The sequence below is a fragment of the Prionailurus bengalensis genome, chromosome B4, assembly GCF_016509475.1.
Source record: "Prionailurus bengalensis isolate Pbe53 chromosome B4, Fcat_Pben_1.1_paternal_pri, whole genome shotgun sequence".
In the NCBI taxonomy this organism is placed as follows: Eukaryota; Metazoa; Chordata; class Mammalia; order Carnivora; family Felidae; genus Prionailurus; species Prionailurus bengalensis.
This window is the reverse complement of record NC_057358.1, coordinates 58,526,502-58,550,045: the sequence shown is the minus strand read 5'-3', so window position 1 is coordinate 58,550,045 and position 23,544 is coordinate 58,526,502. Positions and strand designations below refer to the sequence as shown.

Here is a 23,544-nt window from a genome sequence, read left to right as displayed (position 1 = left end):
ATTCCCAGTATTTGACAATTTTATATTTTCACTCTATCTTTTCCTTAGCATAATAGTAGCGTTAAGTATATGCCCAAAAACACACTAATAAAGTTGAAAGCTATCTTTGTTTACAACAAAAAAGTTAATCTTTTTGCAAAAACATTATTTTAATTTTTCTTAAAAAATCTTTTTTTTCTTACCCCCAGTCTAACTTACTATGTCATATAACTACTAATCCAGATAATATGTTAATTGGAATCTATCCCTTTGATTGTCTTTCTTGCTACATTATACCTCATTCTTAGATTGTACTCTCTCTTTTGAGTAGACTTGCTAATTTATTAAGAGACATTTAATGTCTTTCTGTAATAACAGCAGTTGTTAGATAGGGAGACCACTCATTAGCTGTAATTTTGAAGCATTTACTCACTTAACTTTAGATCTTTCAGCGGGCTAAAACTGAATTTTGTAATACTTCTAATGATTCTCATTGATGGGAAAAATAGGTGATATAATCTAAATTATTTACTCAGCCTTGTAAAAAATCATTGGCAGATTATGATTAAGGCATTTCTGTTTCATATTTTTCATCACATTTATCCACCCATTTATTTGTTCTGCAAACACATTTGGGGTTTCTACTTTGTGTGCACACTGTTCCCAGACACTGCGTGTTGAACGAGGGACCAGATCTCTGAGCTCCTGGAATGCCTATTTGAGTAAATTGTCCTTCCCTGAAATGAAATTAGTCTTTGTACTTACACTGCTCCTTTTACTCTGATTTGAACTACACAACTACTTACAACTGCTTTTTGCATAGTTCTTTATAGTTAATGAAATTTAGTAGCTTAACTGAACCTCACAACACCCTCATATAACAATTCCCTACCACCATCCTCCCCATTTCACGTTTGAGGACACAGTCCAAGATAATAAGCAACTAATCTGTCTGAGGTTACGCAGTTTGTAAGTTTCAGAATTGGAAACTAAGGCCAGGATGTCTTATTATATCCTCACTGTGTGTTTTATTAATTCACCCATAGTAAGTGAGTGGCATTAAATTGTTTGACTTTGGAATTTTACTGCAATAAGCCTATGACATTTAAAAAAATCTATCCAACTCCATCGGTAGTTGACATTAATGAATCATTTTTGTTAGGCTGTCGCCTGGTACACTCCTATTCACTGGAAACAAGTGTGGGAGAAATTAGAGACTGACATTGAATTTGACAGATGCTCAATAGTAAGTCCAACGTCTCGAAGACACATATTTCATTGGCCAACAGCTATATCTACAACTAAAGAAAAACAAGACAAGTCTAATAAGGATACCTCAAAAAATCAGATGGAACAAGTTAGAGTTTTTCTTAAAAGGTAAAAGTTGTTTGGATTTTTAAAAAATTTTTTTTAACTGAACAAGTAGGAATGACTGGGTGGCAAGTAGAGACATGATGAATAGGTAAATCAATAATGACAAAAAAAATCCTATTTCAAATAGAATGATAAAAACCATAATACTAGTTGTGTTTTGTGAAAAACACAGAGAAAGCAGGGTTATAGTCATGGGACAGTAAAGGCAGGTGACTTCTGCTAGGCAATATCGAGACCCCTCCGGCCATTTCACTTCTTAGTGGCAATGCTGTTAGAGGCAAGGCTGTGGAGAGGTGAAGAGATGAAGTTATCACCATGTCTTTAGCAGTGCTTCGGTGGAGGGAATAGTGAATCATCTAGGAATTTCATCTTGGATCAAAAGTTGCCTTGTGGCTTAACGGGAAGAATTTGTTACACACGTGTGGGCAAATACTTCTGATGTGATAAAAGCACTGCCCACATGGTCTTAAAAAACGTGGTCTTGAAACATGCTTTCACTTTAATTGAGGTTCATTGATAATGAACTATGATGATCCCTTTTTGGTTCACTTTAGACTTAATTTTTTTTTTACAGAGAAAAAGAAAACCCACCAACCCTTTTTCCTAATAGCAGTCCTTGGTGCCACAGTCCCAATGTCCCTGCACATCCCTACTGTCCTCTGATTGAACCTCACAATACCAGCATGGCTGGAAGCAGCTTAGATAGACAGCCTAGGCCTCAGTCATCTGGGTCTGATCCAGCCCAGGTAAGGCAAAGTACTTATTCCACTGGAGAGTTAAGAGATGTGGGTGGGAGGAGGAAGAGAGAGGAGGAAGGAGGAGAGAGAAGGAGGGAAGGAGACCTGGTGAAAGGGGTAAGTGATAAAATTCACTAAGTACTAAAAACTATTTGGGGCATTTGGGTGGCTCACTCAGCTGAGCATCTGACTCTAGGTTTTAGATCAGGTCATGATCTCATGGTTTGTGGGTTTGAGACCTACATAGGGCTCCACAGTGACAGCATGGAGCCTGGTTGGGATTCTCTCTCGCTCACTCTCTCTCTGCCCATTCCCCACTCACTCTCTCTGTTTTTCTCTCAAAATAAACAAACTTAAACATAAATAAATAAATAAATACTATTCATTTCTTCAAGTGTAGATGGCTCCTAAAGCAAGTATCATAAATCATTCACTTACATTTGCTTTAGCACAGTGTCTTCTACTGTTCTCAATATCTATTGAATAATGATTTGCTATAATGATTTGCAAACTTTTAATTAGTAGAGGGATGCTTTTTTAAATGAAATATTGGGCAGACTCGATATATAAAAGAATAATGTGGCCAGAAAGAGTACATAGGATACTTGAAGTTTGGTCAAAAGTACATTTTGTTTTTCATTAGGCAAGAAAAACTAGCCTTACAAAGTTATTCTATGCTTAAAGAAAAATTTATCTTTTCTTTTTTTTATATTAAATATAATTTATTGTCAAATTGGTTTCCATACAACACCCAGTGCTCATCCGAACAGGTGCCCTCCTCAATGCCCATCACCCACTTTACCCTCTCCCCCACCCTCCATCAACCCTCAGTTTGTTCTCAGTATTTAAGAGTCTCTTATGGTTTGCCTCCTTCCCTCTCTGTAACTTTTCCCCCCTCCCCTCCCCGCTGGTCTTCTATTAAGTTTCTCAAGATCCACATATAAGTGAAAACATGTGGTATCTCTCTTTCTCTACCTGACTTATTTCACATAGCATAATAGTCTCCAGTTCCATCCACGTTGCTACAAATGGCCAGATTTCATTCTTTCTCATTGCCAAGTAGTATTCCATTGTATATATAAACCACATCTTCTTTATCCATTCGTCAGTTGATGAACATTTAGGCTCTTTCCATAATTTGGCTATTGTTGAAAGTGCTGCTATAAACATCTTTTACAAACACATTCTAATATCAATACCAAATTCTTACTCTTTTTCAACAAGAAGTTTCTTATTTCAGTCCTCTTAAGTTGGGTTATCAACCCAGGATCTGTGAATGGATTTTGGGAAGTCCCTGAACTGCTACATCTGGTACACAAATGTGTGCCTATATGATGGTTTCTGGAGAAAGAGTCCATGAAGTTCATCAGGTGCCCCCAAATGTTTACAAGAATCTAATTAGAATGCAATTCCCAATCCTAAGCTGTGAAAGTCAGCTTCATACAGGTGCTATATGCTGCTCAAGTTATAATGATTTGCAAACTTTTAATTAGTAGAGGGATGCTTTTTTAAATGAAATATTGGGCAGACTCAATATATAAAATGTTACAAGGAAACCTGTCCAAATTGAAGAAAAGATAGCAATTCCCACTGCCCACTATACCCTTCTTCCCTCCCATCTTCCCTGGCTTCTTCTCTCCTTCCCTGTGATCTTTGAGGTACCTTTCTGGAATCATAGAATTCTATACCATAGTATGAAAACCAGTGTGTGAGCATATTAACACATAATTGGAAGTAGTACCCCCAAAATAGTAACTTTTAGAAGTGGAATGATAAAAATTATGTAAATTCCTGAATATATTCAGTTTCATAAAATTAATACCCTACATCTTTGTGCTTGACTTTCTTCATCCATCAAGTAAGAGATTTGGAAATTTAAAGTGCTCTTTAGCAATAATTTATACATATAATTTTTATGTATAATACACACAGACACACACTTTTAGTGCATTACAACTTAGATTTGAGATTCATAAGAAGAACACGAATTATGTTTTTCTCCAAATAATGATAGTAGACACTATTTTACCCGTTCTAGACAACTTGTTTCTCAAAGAAATTTGGCTTCAAATTTTCTTTCTTTAATCTTTTTATTCAACTATAATTAACATAAATTTTATTGTATTTCAAGTGTACAATATTATTATTTAAATCTCTGTGCATCACTCAGTGCCCATCACGATTACTGTACTCATAATCCCCTTCACATATTTCATCCATCCCCCCACCCACCTCCTCTCTGGTGACCACCAGTTTGTTCTGTATATTTAAGAGTATGTTCATGAACAGACGTTACTCCAAAGAAGACATACATACAGATGGCCAACGTGAAAAGAAACTCCATATCATCCATCATCAGGGTTATGAAATCAAAACTACAATGAGATATCACCTCACACTTGGCAGAAGGACTAAACTTAAAAACTCAAGAAACAAGTGTTTTGAAGATGTGGAGAAAAAGGAACAAAACAAATGGACAGGGAGAAAAAACAGGCAAACCAAAACATAGACTCTTAACTATAGAAAACAAACAGATGGTTACCAGAGGAAAGGTGGGCAGGGAGATGGGTGAAATAGGTGAAGGGGATTAAGAATACTCTTACCTTGATGAGCACTGAGTAATATATTGAACTGAAATTAATTAACACTGTATGTTAACTACTGGCATTCTAATAATTTTTTTAAAAACAATATTTTAAAAGATCTATGAGAATTTAGATCTAAAAGATCTAAAAAGATTTTAATCTTCTTTTAAAAGAATCTTTTTGTCTCTTTTATTCCTTGTTCACATGTTTTGTTTCTTAAATTCCACATCTGAGTGAAATAATATGGTATTTGTCTTTCACTGACTGACTTATTTCACTTAGCATTATACCCTATAGATCCATCCATGTTGTTGCTCCAAATGGTCAGATTCTATTCATTTTTAAGGCTGAGTCATATTCCATTGTATATATATACCATTTCTTCTTTATTCATTCACCTATACATGGACCCTTGGGTTGCTTCTAAATCTTGGCTACTGTAAATAATGCTACAATAAACATAAGGGCGCATATCTTTTTGAATTAGTGTTTTTGTTCTCTTTGGGTAAATATCCAGTAGTATTTTCACTATGGTGATCATATGGTAATTCTATTTTCAATTTTTTGAGGAAATTCTATACTATTTTTCACAGTGGCTGCACCAATTTGCATTCCTTCCAACAGTGCACAAGGGTTCCTTTTTCTCCACATCCTCACCAATGCTTGTTATTTCTTGTCTTTTTTTATTTTAGCCATTCTGACAGGTGTGAGGTGATATTTCATTGTGGTTTTGATTTTCATTTCCCTGATAATTAGTGATGTTGAGTATCTTTTCATGTGTCTGTTGGCTATCTGTATATCTTCTTTGGAGAAATGTATATTCATGTCCTCTCTCCATTTTTCAGTTGGGTTAGTTGTTTCTTTGGTATTCAATTGTATAAGTTATTTTTTTCAAGTTTTTATTTAAATTCCAGATAGTTCACATTCAGTGTAAGATTAGTTTTGGGTGTAGAATTTAGTGATTCATCACTTACTTACAAAACCCAGTGCTCATTCCAAGCGCCCTCCTTAATAACCATCACCCATTTAACCCATTCCCCCACCCATTTCCCCTCATTTGTTCTCTAAAGTTGAGTCTGTTTTCCAGTTTGCATCTCTTTATTTTCCCCTATGTTCATCTGTTCTGTTTCTTAAATTCCACATAAGAATGAAATCATATGGTATTTGTCTTTCTCGGACTATTTCAGTTAGCATAATACACTGTAGCTCCATCCACCACGTTTCAAAAGGCAAGATTTTATTATTTTTATGGCTAATATTCCTGTGTGTGTGTGTGGTGTGTGTGGCACATCTTCTTTATCCATTCATCAGTTGATGGACACTGGGGCTCTTTCCATAATTTAACTATTGTTGATAAAGCTGCTGTAAACATTGGGGTGCATGTGTCCCTTCAAATCAATATTTTTGTATCCTTTGGGTAAATACTTAATAGTACAATTGCTGGATCATAGGGTAGTTCTATTTTTAACTTTGTGAGGAACCTCCATACTGTTCTTCAGAGTGACTGCACCAGTTTGCATTCCTACCAACAGTGAAAGAGGATTCCCCTTTCTCCACATCCTCACCACAGCTTTGTTTCCTGTGTTGTTAATTTTAGCCATTCTGACAGGTGTGAGGTGAAGTCTTATTGGAATTTTGATTTGTATTTCCCTGATGATGAGTAATGTTAAGCATCTTTTCATGTGTCTGCTAGCCACCTGTGTGTCTTTTTTGGAAAAATGTCTATTCATGTCTTCTGCCAATTTTTAACTGGATTATTTGGTTTTGGGATGTTGAGTTTTATAAGTTCTTTATATATTTTGGATACTAACCCTTTATCAGATAAGTTAGATGTCAAAGTCCCCTAATATTATTATATTACTATTAATTACTTTCTTTATGCATATGTTATTAGCTGCTTTATGTGTTTGGCTGCTCTCATGCTGGGTGCATAAATATTTACGATTATTATGTCTTCTTGTTAAATTGTTCCCTTTATAATTATATAGTGTCTTTCTTTGTCTTCTGTTGTAGTGTTTGTTTTAAAGGCTATTTTGTCTGATGTGTATTGCTACCCCAGCTTTCTTTTCACCTCCATTTGCATGATAAATGCTTTTCAATCCCTTCACTTAAAAAACATTTTTTAACGTTTATTTATTTTTGAGAGACAGAGATAGAGCACAAGCAGGGGAGGGGCAGAGAGAGAGGGAGACACAGAATCAGAGGCAGGCTCCCAGCTCTGAACCACCAGCACAAAGACCGATGTGGGGCTCAAACCCATGAACTGTGAGATCATGACCTGAGCCAAAGTTGGATGCTTAACCAACTGAGCCACACATGTGCCCCTCAATCTCTTCACTTTTAATCTGCATGTGTCTTTAGGTCTGAAATGAGTCTCTTATAGGCAGCATATAGATGGGTATTGCTTTTTTATCCATTCCATCACCCTATGTCTTTTGACTGGAACATTTAGTCCATTTACATTCAAATTAATTAGTGATAGGTATGTGTATTTATTGCCATTATGTTACTTGTTTTATGGTTGTTTTGTAGTTCTCTGTTACTTTCTTCTCTTGCTCTCTTCTTTCACAGTTTGCTGGCTTTTTTTTAAGTTTATGTATTTATTTTGAGAGAGAGAGAGCACACATGAGTTGTGGAGGGGCAGAGAGAGAAGGAGAGAGAGAATCCTAAACTTTCAGCACAGAGCCTGATGTGGGGCTTGAACCCATGAACCATGAGACCATGATCTGAGCTGAAAACAAGAATCAGATACTTAACTGACTGAGCCACCCAGGTGCCCCTGCTGGCTTTTTTAGTGATACACTTGGATCCCTTTCTTCTTATTTTTTGCATATCTATGAATGATTTTTGATTTGTTATCACTACTAGGCTTATATATACCATCTTATGCATATATAGCAATCTATATTAAGGTGACAGTCACTAAAGTCTCAACCCATTCTTTACTCCTCCTTCTCCCACATTTTAGGCATATGGTATCATATTTTACATCCTTTTATTTTGTTAATATCTTACCTTATTTTTATAGATACACTTAATCTTACTGCTTTTGTGCTTTCTACTTTTCTTACTCCTACTTATGGTCTTTCCTTTCCACTCAAACATCCCCTTTAACATTTCTCGTTGGCCTGGTTTAGTGGTCATGTATTCCTTTAACTGTTGTTTGTATGGGAAACTCTTTAAGTATTTTTCTGTTGTGTTAAGATGATAGCCTTCCTGGATAGAATATTCTTGGCTGTGGGTTTTTTTCATTCAGCACTTTGAACCTATCATGCCACTCCTTTCTAGCCTGCAAGGTCTCTGCTGAAAAGTCCACTGTTAGCCTTAAGGGCTTGTATGTAACTGTTTTCTTTTCTTTTTGGGCTTTTAACATTCTCTCTCACTACTTTTTGTCATTTTAATTACTATATGTCTTGGTGTGGACCTTCTTGGTTTGATTTTATTGGGGGCTCTCTGTTCCTCCTGGATCTGGATTTGTTTTCTTCCCCAAATTCAAGAAGTTTTCAGCTATTATTTTTCAAATTTTCTGCATTCACTCTCTTTTTTTTGGATCCCTATAATGCAAATATCACTTTTGATGGTGTCACTGAGTTCCCTATGTCTATTTTCATTTTTTATTATTAGTTTTCTCTCCTGTTCAGCTTGATTGCTTTCCATTACTCTGTTTCCTAGGTCACTGATTCATTCTTGAGCTTCCTCTAGTCTATTGCTTATTCCATCTAGTGTAATTTTAACTTTGGTTATTGAGTTTTTCATCTCTGATTGGTTCTTTTTTGTTTTCTCTTTCTTTGTTGAGGGTATTACTGATGTTTTCTACTCTTTTCTTCAGTCCAGTGAGTATCTTTGTGACCATTACTTTAATTATCTAGCAGGCATATTACTTATCTCTGTTTTATTTAGCTCCCATGCTCTGATTTTGTCCTGTTCTTTCATTTGGGACCTATTCCTCTGTCCCCTCAGTTTGTCTAACTCTCTGTGTATGTTTCTATATGTTAAGAAGATCAGGTATGCCTCCTGCTCTTGAAAGTAGTGGCCTTATGAAGAAGATGTCCTTTGAAGACCTGCAGTGCAGTGTTCCCTGTTACCAGAACCTGGCACTTCAGGAGTGCCTGCTAGGTTGTGTGTGCCCTACTATTGTGGCTGACTCACATTTTCCTTCATTCCAGTTATTTGCAATGACTCTCTGCTGTTTGTGGTCAGTGTTTGGTCTCTGTATTGTTAGTGGGCCAGTCTGAGGCCACCCTTGGGCTTGAGTTGAGTCAGACCCGTTGTATGCCAGCACTTCAGTAGCACTGAACTGCAAAGCTTTCTTTTGTGTTGCCCACTGAGAAGCTTTTGCTGGTAGTCAGAACCTGTAGTCAGTCGTAATATTTGCCCCCAGACTACCAGACTACTGTGGGCTTCAGTTGGACTGGTTTCTATCATTATCTTCCCCTGTCCCAGGAGTTACTTTGCAGTGGTCCTGGCCCCTGCTGGGGCTCTTTGTACACTGCAGGCTTGTGGCACCAGTTTGGATGGGCTCCAGCCAAGGGTATATTAGAGGAGATAGTCTACAGGAAAATGTGGGAGTAGACTGTGGTGCCTGCAAAGACCATCCTGGTCTGCTGTGGGAGGGGCCTTATAGCCACCTGGGAAAACTGCCAAGGTTCACCAGGTTGAAGGGGGCAGATCTGCAGAAGCTCACAGGGACCTGGCATGCAGTATTAGTAGGGTTACCTCTGCTGTGGTAGGGGACCATTAGCCACTTTGGAGAACTCCTCCAGAGGCTGCATGCAGGGGAAGGTCCATAGAAGAGCCCAGGAGTGAGGTATACTTTTAGTAAGCTAGGTGGAGTGTGTTGGCACTGCACTGGTTCCCACAGGTGTCTGTATATCTAGGCTGGGGGACAGGGGAGGGAAATGGCACCCACCAGGTCTTTTGTTCTTGGAGTAGTTGACCAAAGATCCCTGCGTCTCTAGCACATACTCTGAGATTAGTAAATAAAATCTTCTTCTATATTTCAGGCATTTTTCAAACTGCTGCTTCTATACTATGTCTTAGCAGGGCTGTTTGCTGTTCTGTCCCTAAAAGAGCAGAGACTCCATCCTCCCAGCTCTCCCAGAGCTGAGTCACTGATTTTTAAAATTCCACTGATTGTTAGGCACCTGTGGTTTTCAAAGCCAAACGTTTGGCTTCCCATGTGGGTTCCCTGTGCCTGAGGTGCCTGGTATGGGGTCTGGTCCTCTCCCTGTCTCTATGCTGGTGGTATCCCTCCCTCCCTGGGACAATCCCATGGTTCCATTTGGCTCCCAGCCATGTCTCCATCCTTCCTACCCTCTTTGATATGGCCTCTTCTTTACATTGAGCTGTGGAGAGTCTGTTCTGCCAGTCTTCAGGTGGTTTTCTTGGTTATTTGCACTGATGTGAGTGTTATCTAGGTGTATCCATGGGACATGGTGAACTTAGGATACTCCTACTCTGCTATCTTCTGCAGAAGTCCTATACTATTTTCTTATGTTATTAAATTGACTAGGTTCTCTGGTATATTATGGAAGAGTTCCAGTAAGCATGACCATCTTTGGCTTGTTTCTATTCTTGATAATAGTGTTTCTAAAGCAATAGCAGGATGTTTGCCAAAAGTTACCACTTATCATTTGGTCTGCTGAGAATTTATTCCCATAGGAATTAGCAGAAATATAGGGGAGTGTTCTGCATGGAAACTGGATGGAAATCACAAGATGCACAGAAGGTCCAGTTAATGTAGTGGATTAACAGATTATTAAATGATTAAATAAGATATGAAACTCATTCTCTCCCACTGAATGTTCACAACAAAGTAGAACACACACATACACACATACACACACACACACACACACACACACACACACACTTGTATGAGGAAAGTATTCCTGGCAACTATGGAGTTATGAGAGAGGGTTTCATCAAAGCCCCCTACCAGGAAAAAAAAGCCAAAAATTGTGAATAGAATCTCCTTAAGGGGCGCCTGGGTGGCGCAGTCGGTTAAGCGTCCGACTTCAGCCAGGTCGCGATCTCGCGGTCCGTGAGTTCGAGCCCCGCGTCGGGCTCTGTGCTGATGGCTCAGAGCCTGGAGCCTGTTTCCGATTCTGTGTCTCCCTCTCTCTCTGCCCCTCCCCCGTTCATGCTCTGTCTCTCTCTGTCCCAAAAATAAAATAAAACGTTGAAAAAAAAATTTTTTTTAAAAAGTCCTTTCACCTGTCCTACACGGGGTGTGGGGGCATCCACTGGCCCTTCACTTCAAATCTCTTTCCATAATCACTCTCATCTTCTCTTTTAGAAGCACAGTTCCTCCCATACCTTCAGAGATCACCACAACTTCTTTCAAAAGGCTGTCAAGATATCCTACCCTATCATAAGAGAAATCTGATGACAGATACTGAAATAATAAATTTTCATCTCATTATAAGTCCCATTAATATTCCCATTTCACAACTAAAAAAGTAAGTGATAGAGCTAGAAAATTTCCCCTCTTTGAAATTTTTTTAATACTATAAAATATATAAAGTTGCAACACAGTCCTCTTCCTACTTCAACTGAAAATGTTAATATGTTGTCATATCTGCATCAGCTATTTTCTGTTTTAAAATAAATACTACTTATAAAGCAGAATCCCCCGTAGTTCCTTCTGTGGTCCTTGTCTCCTCCACCTCTCCCTGAAGCAATATACATGAACTTGGGTGTTGGTGTTGGTGGTGGTGCTTGTATTGTGTTGTTGTTCACCTCAAATCTAACTTGAAATTCTGAAATTTTTCTGCTATGAACTGTGGAAGCTCAGAAAACTTATCTGTTGCTACTAATATGTCTTCCAAACCTAGAATACATCATTCCTTCTACAAAGAATATGTATTAAAGACATGTTATCAACAAAATTAAACTATTTCTTTACCTTAATAGAAGAATTGAAGGGACACTGAACAAAAGAAAGAGGGAAAGAATATTGACATCTGGGTAAAGCCCATACCATAAACAATTTACTCAAAAATGGCTGATTGCCTATAATAAATCATAGTGCTAAGCACCACAGACACAAAAATAAGGCACTCTCTTTCTGGGAAGAAAAACAAATAGTAAAGCAACAAACATAGTAAGGTAGTGACTTACAAATATTTTTGACCATAATCCACAGTAAGAAATATGGTTTACATCATTACTCAGTATACATATATACATGTACCTGTGTAACTGACACAAAAGTTTCAAAAGGCAGTACTTAATTTTCTGAGTTGTTTGTATTTCCTACTGTATTCTATTTCATTTTTAAGTACCTGTCATGACCCTCTAAATTTACTTCATTACCAATAAATGGGACAGGATCTCTGTTCAAAAAACATTGTTTTAGAAACGTTTATAAAGTGACATGAAAGCAATTGAAAAGGCAACTCAAAGGAGATAGTATTTGAACTATGATATTGAAAGATGTATAGAAGCTATTCAAGTTTAAAAGAAAGTGGGCAAAGCATTCTGAATAAAAGAAATAGCATGTTTTAAAAGCATATGGAGATAAAAATAAATTCTATGTGTCTAGAGAACAGTGAGAAATTGCATCCAACTGAAATATATGTTGAGATGTTAGTCTGGAAAGTTTGGTGGGGACTATAAAAGTCTTTGCACACCATTATGTGAAAGAGTTTGGACTGTATCAGATAGCTAGGAGGAGACACTGATGGTTTATAAGCAGGTGGCTCATATAGGTAGACCTATTTTTGAAAGAACTTTGAAAACTATATCAGAAATGATATGGAATAGGAAAAATCTATACCTTCAGCCCAGCCCTCTATTCTGAACTCGATTCATGAGGCCAATTACCTATAATTTCCTGGATGCCCCATGAGTGTCTCATTCCCAACATTTACAAAATTTACCTCATCATCATCTCTCCCTTAAAGTTTGTCAATCCACTTTTTCCCCTTATCTCAGCAAATGCCATTCAGAACCCCAGGACCTGAGAATCTTTCTCTATTCCTTTTTTTCTCAACTCCCACCTATAATTAACCACAGAATCTTGTTTATTTATCTTAAATTACCTCTTCACTTTTCATGCTTAAATATTTTCATTTTCCCTCCCAACATCCTCATGATGAAGTTCAAACTCATGAAATTACATAAGTATCTTGTAGCCTGACCCAGCCTATCTCAACATTCATCTGCACTCTGTGCCTCAGCCACCTTGAAGTTTCTTCAGTTCCTCCAGCATACCATAACTACCCCTAGGCCTTCACAAGTTCTGTCACTCCTCTCTTCACCTGGATAAATATTCTCCATTCTCAACATTTCCACTTATATGTAATTACCTCCAAAAAGCCCATCTTCTGGCCTCCACCAAATTAGTTTTATGTTTCTTATATGTATTCTCTTAGCATCCTATACTTCCCCTATCATACAAAGCCCTTATAGCACTCTACTATAAATTCTCTTTATCGCTGGACTATAAACTCTAAAAGGATAGAAATAACTTTTACACTGCTTACCTTGTCCCCTGCACTAAGCTTAGTGCATGACCCATAATAGTTGTTTAATACATGTTTTCTGAAGGACAGACAGAAATGGAGACACTGAAAGTTTTTAAGCAAGCATCTCATAGATTTAGATATATGTTTTAAAGAAAATTTTAGAAGCAATGCTGAAAATGTTGTGTTGTAGAAAATATTCCAAAAGCTAGAAAGGAAAGAATTGGGGGAATAAATGAAAGGAAAGAAAAACAAACCAGATTATAAAAAGAGATTAGGAAAACGTAGGTCTAATAAAGTTGTAATTTGAGTTCCACAGGAAAAGAAGTGAAAGATTGGGGCAGAAGTAATATATAAATAAATAATGAAAAAAATTGTCAAAAATTGGTGAAAGACACCAAGTCACAGAATCATGAAAAATAAATCCCAAGCAGCACAAATCCAAAGGGAACACCAATGTATATTATAATAAAACTTCAGAAAAGCAAATAACAGAAGTTAGAAGATGATGGAATGATATTGTCAATGTGTTATATACTAAAAGGACTACTAACCTAGAGTTCTATACCTAGCAAAAGTATACTTCAGAAAGTGAAGGTAAAATAAAGGCATTTTCAGGTAAACAAAACTAAGAGAATTCATCGACAGCAAATCCAAGGTCAGGAAATACTGATAGAAGTACTTCAAGAAGAAAGCAAGGATGTACAGAGATGAAGGACAAAATGAAGAAAAATGGAAAGAGTCAAAGATGGATAAACATAAATGAATATGCACTATACAAAACAATACAAATTGTCTTGTAGGGGTTAAAATTTCTATAGAATTTAAATACATAACAACTGTATTAGTTTTCTAGGGCTACTGTAACAAAGTACCACAAACTTAGAGGCTTAAAACAACATAAATATATTCTCTCACAATTCTAGAGACCAGAAGTCTGAAATCACAGTGTTCATAAAGGCTATACTCTCTGAAGGCTCTGGAGGATTATCTTTCCTTCCCTCTTCTTAGTTGGCACTCCTTGGTGGTCCTTGGCTTGTAGATAGCTTGTAGATGGCTTTTTAATGGCCTTCTCTCCTAAGTATCTGTGTCCATATTTCTTTCTTCTTATGAGGGCACCAGTTATTGGGTTACAGTCCCCCCTAATCTAATATGACTTCATCTTACTTAACTACATTTGCAAGGACCCTATTTCCAAATAAGGTCACATACACAGGTTCCTGGGGTTAGGACTTCAACATATATTTTGGGGGGACACAATTTATAACAACAGCAATAATACATAATTTGGGAGGGGAGTAAATGGAATTAAAGTACTCTAAATTACATGTTTTGTCCAGTAAGTTGTAAAAATTATAGTTTATAGTAGTCTTTAGTAAATCAAGGATTCAAGTTGTAATCTAGGATAGACACTAAAAGAATTATATAATAATGTCATGTTTATGGTCTGACATATGTCATAGTTTCATTATCATTCAGTCAAAATATATTCTAATTTCTAATGTGATATCTTCTTTGATATATGGATTATTTGGGGATAATACCTCACAAATAAAGTGGGTTTATTTCAGAAATGCAAGGTTGGTTTGAGCTTTGAAAATTAATCAAGTCACCTTACATTTTAGAGATTAAAAAAAATTTGATGTTTATTTTTGAGAGAGAGACAGATGAGTGGAAAAGGAGCAGAGAGAGAGTGGAAAAGGGGCAGAGAGAGAGGGAGACACAGAATGTGAAGCAGACCTCAGGCTCTGAGCTGTCAGCACAGAGCCCAATGTGGGGCTTGAGCCCACGAACCACAAGATCATGACCTGAGCTGAAGTTGGACGCCCAACTGATAAGCCACCCCGGTGCCCCATAACCTTATCATTTTAACAGAATAAAGAGGAAAATCATATAGCCATCTCAAAGATATAGAAAAAGCATTTGATAAAATTAAATAGCCACCCAGGAAGAAAGAACCTTAGAAAATTAGGACCAGAAAGAATTTTCTCAATCTGATAAATGTTATATATAAGAATGCTAAAGCAAATTGCCATAACTAATGGGGAAGATATGAAAGTTTTCTCTTTGAGATCCAGATAGACAAGAATTCTCTCTATGGCAGTTTCTGTTCAACATTACACTAGAAGTCTGGATGCAATAAGGCAAAAAAAATATATCTGGATATACAAATATCCCATTACTTTATAATCTAAAAATTCCATTCCCAGGAATTTTATATGCCTAACAAATATATACATAAGTATACAAAAAAATACAATAACTATCATAGCAACTGCATTTGTTTTTTAAACAAAATTGTAATATTTATTTGTTTTTGAGACAGAGAGAGACAGAGCATGAGTGGGGGAGGGCAGAGAGAGAGAGAGAGAGGGAGACATGGAATCCGAAGCAGGCTCCAGGCTCTGAGCTGTCAGCACAGAGCCTGACGTGGGACTCGAACTCACAAACCATGAGATCATGACCTGAGCCGAAGTCGGATGCTTAACTGACTGAGCCACCCAGGCACCCCATAACAACTGCATTTGTAACAGTCAGAAACTAAGAAGCAATCCAATTATTCATCAGTAATATAATGGATAAATTATGATCTATTAATACAACCCCATAAACAATGAAAGTGGATGAACTACTGCCAATGAAATAACATCAGTGAACTTAATAAACATAATATTGAGCAAAAGATGCCAGACAAAAAGGAATACATGTTGTATGATTCCATTTATATAAAATTCAAAAACATACAAAATTAAACCATGGTGTTAAAGATCAGAATAATTGTCTCTGGGAGGAGAGGAGTAGTACTTGGAGGCTACACAAACTGCTTCTAGAAAACAAACAATGCTCTACTTCTTGATCTGAATAGTGTTTACATGTATCACTGTTTTCTCACTGTTTTCACCATGCTGTGCAGTTGTGACTTGTGAACTTTTCTGCATGTTAATTATACTTAAATAAAAGTATGTTATACTTAGATAAAATATTTTTTTAGAAACTTGATGACAACAATAAAGGAAAATTAGAAAGGAGAAGTAAGCAGAGTTAGTTACAGTAATGAGCACTGACATCTTATATCTTGACAAGGAAAGAGAAAGGAAATCTTAAAAAATAGATTGATGAACTCAAAATGAGTGTTAAGAAAGCTTATTTAAGGTAGGAGAAAAATAGTCTTATCTGAAATAAGTCTAGGCCTATTATTATATTGCAGCATGTAGGGATTTGATTTTAATATAGTTCATCATAGCTTAGTCATGTCCAGGAATATCTCTGGCAGAGATGGCTAATTACTGCCCCTAAACCATCATTCCTTCAGATACACAATGCACAAGTCCAGGGAAACCTCAACAGGCTGCAGCTGCCATCTTTCAGGTCAGAGATGAAGCTGTGAGTTTGATGTTAGGATGGAAAAGCCACACTAAATGCCCTGGATCAGCACATCTCCAGGCTAAATGAGAGAGAAATAATTTTGTTTAAGCCCTTGTTAAGTTGTGTCTAAACCAGATGGCCTACACCACATCACTACCATTTAATTTCACTTAAAAAGCTACTTGTTAAAAAGAAAACAAAAGTCACATCTAAAAAGATATTAAGACAATTAAGTACATTTAAATGTAGAATTAATATTAAATATTGACAAGTCATTGTTCTTCCCTTGTGTCATTAATTGTGTTCTTTTTGTTGTGGTTATATTGGTTGTTCTTAGATTCATACAAAGATCTTAATTTTTCAATGGTTCTGTGATATAAGCATAGAGAGATCATGCAAAGTGGCAAAATATTAACTAGTGAAGCTGGGTGACAGATATTCATATTTGGTTGTATTATGCTTTCATGTTTTCTTTGTTTCAAATTTTTCACAATAAAAATTTGAAAAAAATAAACATTTCTGATATAATGTGGTATGCCCTTGAAGCTATTAGCACACAGATGCAAGGCATGAGGACACCATGAAGGAGGTGCACTTAGGAAGGTTAACCTTTGACAAAGCAGATGTGTTTGCATTGTGTTACCACCGTTTCTCCTAGGCCTAGAGAGAATTTGCATTCTTTTTGCTGAGATTACCTCACAGAATGTGGACAACACTGTCAGTCTTCTTCTGTAGCTCAGTTAAGTGGCAGGAATTAGTATGAAGATAGTATCTTATAGACATTGTTTTAAGCAGGCAGTGTGGTGTGTGCGATTTAAATTTAATGTACCTTATTTGCATGCTGTCTGATACCCTTTGCCTATCATCTTTGATCCATATTGAACCCTGTAGTGGGATTCATTTTAATTGTAGACTCTACAACTACAACTGTCTTCCAGACAATGTTATTATAGTAATAATAATAATAACAACAATGTTCCTTTGTTTCTGAAGACGGCAGAACCACACTATAAAAGCCAATCTGTTAGAAAATAAAGGAAACTAGAACATAGATAACATGCAAGAATTAAACATTTAAAATCTCACCACCGTAAGCTCTATATATCATAAGATCACATTTATGGAGTTTTACTTTAGTTGGACTGTAGGCAAGTTCTCATTACAGTTCAATAGGTCTGGCTTGTCTGTGCTGGGATCAAAGTATTTCTTCCCTATAAGAACATATTTCTAATCCATAATAATAACCAAGGAAAAAATACAAGTTAGAAATAAATTATCTTTAAGTATCCTCTATATAAGTTCTTTGTTCTCTATATTGATGTTTATACTTGTATCACATTATTTACATTTATCGATTAAGAATTTGGAATGTTGAGTGTTACATCTCTGGTTTTTACTTAACGTTATATCCATCTATCTATGTATCTATCTATCTATACACACACATACATAGTACTAATCAATAATATAATTAGAAATTATATGAACTGATATGTAGGGGATAAAATCTGACTATCCTTTAGAATAGCAAAGGCCAATTACTTGGACCTCTTACACATAGACTGAGTAGAAAATAATTAGTTGAAGGAACACTGAAAACTGTCAAGGGTTTCTGTCCAATTTTTTGTTATCAAAATAACAGCATCAAAAAATCAAGAACTTTTTTATAAAGGAAATTATATCACATCATGTATTCAGAGGTAATGATTTTTCTTTCTGTTGCTTGCTTTCAGAAAATTTATACTATAACATCACCATATTCCTACAGGACATTTTTCTAAATAGTAGACAAATAAAACCATTTATATGTCTCTTCTTAAAGGTGAAATAAAGTTTTTTTTTTAATAATCATACAAAGAATTTTAAGATATTAGTTGTAATGACAGAATGATTGGATAACTTCATGGCTAGATCTGTTATCTAAAAACAATTCAACATTATAAGACAGAAGTATTTTAAAGTAATTTACCTTTAGTTATGAAATATTATAATCTCATTTATGGAAAAAAATAATTAGTGAACCATTTTTTCACACAAGTAAGAAATACTATTTCAGGAAGTCAGAGTATTGTAAGATTAAAGTTACTAGGGGGGCACCTGAGTGGCTTAGTTGGTTAAGCATCTGACTCCTGACTTCAGCTCAGGTCATGATCTTAAGCCCAGAGTTGGGCTCTGTGCTGGCAATGCAGAGCCTGCTTGGGATTCTCTCTCTCCCTCTCTTTCCAACCCTCTCCCGCTAATGCAAGTGTTCTCTCTCTCTCACTCTCTCCTCTCAAAATAAATAAACATTAAAAAAACAATAATAAAGTTACTAAGGCTGAATGCTTCGGGCTCAAATAACCATCAAGAAATTGCCATCACTCACTGAAATTGAAATAAACACCACTGCTACTGATAATTCTGTCATTAAATTCCAAGAAATTATAGATGGGAATTTTTTTATAAATATTTTTATCTCTAAAATCAGTACTTTGTTGGCTGAAGAACAAGTTTTCAGGGTGCAATTCAAAACCTCCATCCTCAGGCCACTCAGTTTGGAAAGACATACATAAAATATTCACGAGGTTTGTTTCATGCCAATAAATTGCTCCAGAAGGTGAGAAATGATGAGCTAGATTCTTACATCTGAGCCACTGTCTCTGGTATGGAAAATACCTTAGAAACCTATTCATGCCCCAGGTCCACAACTTACTATTCAGAAAGTTTTCACTGTGATGAGCCAAATAGCATGCTGACTCATTGGATTCAGAAACCTATTAGTGACTAAGAGAATCACTGTGTTAACCAGAAACACCCTGCATTTTTGTTCATCTTTCTTTCAGATCACACTTTCACATCCAGACTCTGGATATTGTTTCTTTGTAATCAAATACTGGCAATTTAACTTGATAATTCTGAGCTTTCAGAGAAAAAGAAAGTGTTAGATATAACTGAGTAGCTTTTCCTGTAGTTGTTTTTTTTTTCCAGAGGAGCTCATTATTGTCTGTACTTTGAAAATTATTTTGCCTTCTTATCTTTTATTTTACAGGAATAAAAGAACATCTCATTTCTGGGCTAGAACTAATTGGTACTTGGTATTATTCAATTGAGTGCTATTTCAGTTTGATACTCTCATTTTCTATGTAGAAATTAAACAAAGTGACTTTCAATGGCTGCTTAAGTATATAGAAGTGAAGGAGGCCACCATATCTCTCACCTCATTCATCACCGGGGTGAAGTTAGCTAAACTGAGAGGCTAAGCATCATTTACTTCTGTCCACACACCATCTCATGCCTGCCTCCTGATGCAGCCTGATTTCTGTACCTCCCTTCACTAGCTACTTCATTATTATGGCAGCTGTGAGTGTAGAAAATAGAGAATTTGAGGAATTTTACAGGCTGGTAAAATTACCCCGCAATCTCAGTTTTTAAAAATATATCTTTCAGATGGATATTTCTTCTCTCAAAGTTTTGATTAATTATGTCTTGAAATATAAGTTTCCTTTTAAAATGATTCACTGAAAACTTGGGCTTAATAATCACACAATACTCTTCAAGTAGTTTTCAAACCCCTTGTTTAAAGTTACCATTAAATAATGTCCTTAAACTTTAGATTTCTTCTTCAAAGAAAGAAAATTCTTTTTTATAGTTTATTCTAGGATTTGTTTTAATGTGAAAAAATCACTGCTTGAAATATTGGATTCTCAATCTCTCTCCTTTTGGCGGGGGGTTTGCAGGGACCACGAAAAATAAGACATCTGAGTTACAAAAGCAATAGGCAACGAACTTAAAGGTAAGTAACAGTATTGCAAATTTTCCTTCTCTGCAGAAAAATAAGAAGACTAAAATAATTTGTAGATATAAAAAGCCATCAGAACATGGATTGTTCTCATATATTCTATAGTCATTAATTTTCTGTTAAATATTTATGTTGCTTTTGGATGCATCAGTTTTTATCTTCCCTGTTGTATGATAAACTTTCTAAGAATGGGAAACAAGGAAATTTCACATCTTTACTTTTTGCCCTATATCCTCATGCTATCCTTATTGGTGGATAAGTAAGGACAATTAGAATCCAGAGTCACTTCAAATACTCAAAAAACGTTCTGCAACTATACCAATACATTTTGGTTCCTATGAGCAACAGATTACTAATAGCATAACAGAAATTGTTCTGGTTTAAGAGATTGCAGATGCTCTATAGTTTTATGTCTCTTAAATGGCAATGAAAGGGAGGATTAGGAACTCTGACCTCTGCTATTCAGTTGATAAATGACCCTGTATCATTTAACCAGTCACTTTCTACATTGCCTCATCTTTTTCATGATATTAACAGCTAAGTAATTGAGGAAGATCTCAATGGCTTTCTGTTTTGTTGGTGGTTGTGTTTAAAGTGTTCCCCAAAGAGCTGATGACAAGTGATTTTTTGTGGTCAAGGATTCCTTTTGGTCAATATTCTTCTCTAGTTTACATCCTTTGCTGCTCTAGTGCATAACTGATCTATTTATATGTTTTCTTGCTCTTTTTTATGAGTAGGCTTTATGTTTATTCCTTGGTTTAAGAATAAAGCTGGAGCCACCTGATCCCTAACTTGTTAGTATTCTAGACCCTACTGGCAGAAATGGCCTAATTTTACCACTTCACACAACCTACTGGCCTTTCATAGTGCCCCCTACAACTCACATCTGTGTACCAACCTTTCAGTTTTTCTTAGATTGCTCAGCTGGCCCAATTTATTTCAGCTTGTCTCTCTAGATTTTCTCTAATCATCATCATCTTCTATTTTTCTGAATGTCACCTACTCTTTTACAAGTCTACTTTTACTCTCTATTTTTGTAGCATCATTACCCTTGAGCTTCCAACTTCCTAAAAATATGGTGGCCCCAACCTCCCTGTTCTTCTGAGAAGCTTTCTTCTCAGACACTTATTATAGGACTTCAGGAATGTAGAGATTTCTTCAAAACACCTCATTTTAGAGCAACTGAAGTCTGTAGAGACAAGTTACCAAAATTCACCTTATGTTTAAACTTTAAATATAATGGATATACATATCCATATGTATATGTATATATATATATATATATATATATATATATATATACATATACATATAATGATGGTTTGGTTCTGAACCACAGAACCAAAACTAAATCTAAGGTCTTTTAACTGCAGAGAACTGGAGAATCCAGCCTTGATCCCCACTGATATCATTCCTGCCCTCAGAGGACTACCTTCCCTGGGACCCATTTCCTCCAGTTGATATAACCCTGAGCAGAGTGTAGTTGAAATGCAAAGGAGAGAATCTAAAATCCACCACAGACATTACCAACCAGCACTTCTACAATTCAATTACCTTTCATTTCTGTAGCCAGGAAAGAATTATACCACATATAAGTTGGAAAGTGGACATGTTATTATATATAAAAACAAGGATTTGTTGTTTTTGGGTTTGGTTGGGGGAAAAATTTTTGAATCCTCTTATTGGATATTGGATAATATAATTTGGGGAATGGTTTTTGGCCTCTGTTGGTTTTCTTCAGTTCTTATTTTGCTTAACCACCATGGTCACAAATTTGTTCATTGATTCCCCTCTGTAGGAGATTCTTTGGTAGGCTTGATTTTTTTTTCCCACCCTGTTTTGAAAAGTTTCAGGTGGCTTACAGTTTTCTCAGAGCCTCCACCCCCATCTGGTGATATCTTTAGGACTGACCATCAGTGTGCCCTCAGAATATTTCTGAAGACTTTATTGGGAGCAAAATTTTACTGTATCTGTCAGTGAATAAATTTTATATGGTAGTCAGCTCTTAGGCCAGAATGTCTGTTTATGGAAAATTGTTCAGAGACTAAGTCATCTTTCCGTTCTCATTGATATTCATGACCTTTCCTTGGCGACTTATAATGCCATATGCTCATATAGCATTTCATGGTTTTCACATTATCTTGTTTGAGCCTATGAAGTAGATAGGCTGATATTATCTCGTTTTATGGTTGAAAACACTTTAGCTCAGAGAGATTCAGTGACTTGCCTAAAGTCACTTAGATAGTAAGTGACAGAGTTAAGACTAGAATCCTAGCATTAAGATTGTCTTTGTCTTATTGACCCCCTCCCAACTCATCTGAAAGGAAAAATACCTCTTTTTATTTAGAAGTAGAAATAGGAAAGAGACATTTTTACTCACAGGAAAAAAAATAAGAGTTGGCTACCATGAGAATCTTAAGACTGCTCCATACAGCAGAAAAGGTTCAGGTCTTATTTCCAAAACTGCTAATTTAACAGACTGCTAATTGTTGGTACAAACAACAAAGCAAAGTTCATTCTCAGGGATCTTTGACTGTTAATCACATTTTTGTGCTACAACTGATTAAAACCATGCAGTTGTACTTGGAGTCACAGCTCTCAAATGCTCTTTGCTCAGTACTTTGCAAGGAATGTGTGGGAGTTCTGCTGTGTGACTAATGGGCAGTGTAGGTGGGTGATGCCACAGAAGTTACAGAAACAGAAATTTCCATGAGTTAGAGTTAGAGAACTCTGGAATGAACAGGTAATTTCCCTGTGTCTGCCACCTGCCATATGAACTCTCAGACTTGCCAGGAGACACTGAGGAATCTAGGGTAGAAAATAGAGAGGGGATAAAGGGTAGGGACAGAAGCAGGATTTGTTACCTATCGCCAGCACTGTCCTCAAGAGTATCCAATTGCTTAGGACCTGACAAGAAAGCACCAAAATTTGTAAACACAGGATATTAAATTCATAATTGGTAACAGTGTCTATACCTAGGAGGCACTCCTAGTAAAGTACTGGTGATGGAGTCCTTCTGTGAACTAACCTATGTTCACATATCTCTTAGTGTTCTGAATGGCCCAAAGTGGACATGAGATGAACTTCTAGCCCTCCAAAGAAACTTCTTTGGGACCCTGACAAGAACCATCCATAACAATTTCTCCTCCTGGGGTCACTTTTTTGTGAGCAATGAGTCCATATTTAACAGCCCGGAAAGAGGGACTAATATTTAACACTCCTTAATGTGAAACCTTGCTAAAGAAGTCTTAAAAATC

General features: G+C 36.3%; 1 protein-coding gene across 8 annotated transcripts in view; it reads left to right on the top strand.

Moving 5' to 3' along the window:
* LMNTD1 (lamin tail domain containing 1) overlaps window positions 1–23,544 on the top strand; it is a 541,299-nt gene that overhangs the window by 446,944 nt on the left and 70,811 nt on the right. For 6 of the 8 annotated variants that reach the window (XM_043564834.1, XM_043564832.1, XM_043564838.1 and 3 more), the window contains 4 exons: window positions 1,142–1,356; window positions 1,928–2,099; window positions 10,974–11,136; window positions 20,226–20,281. In XM_043564834.1, the coding sequence (XP_043420769.1) occupies window positions 1,142–1,356; window positions 1,928–2,099; window positions 10,974–11,063 (477 nt within the window). In that variant the 3' untranslated portion in view covers window positions 11,064–11,136; window positions 20,226–20,281. The remainder of the gene's footprint in view (window positions 1–1,141; window positions 1,357–1,927; window positions 2,100–10,973; window positions 11,137–20,225; window positions 20,282–23,544) is intronic. The other 2 variants (XM_043564837.1, XM_043564835.1) reach the window with 1 other exon arrangement.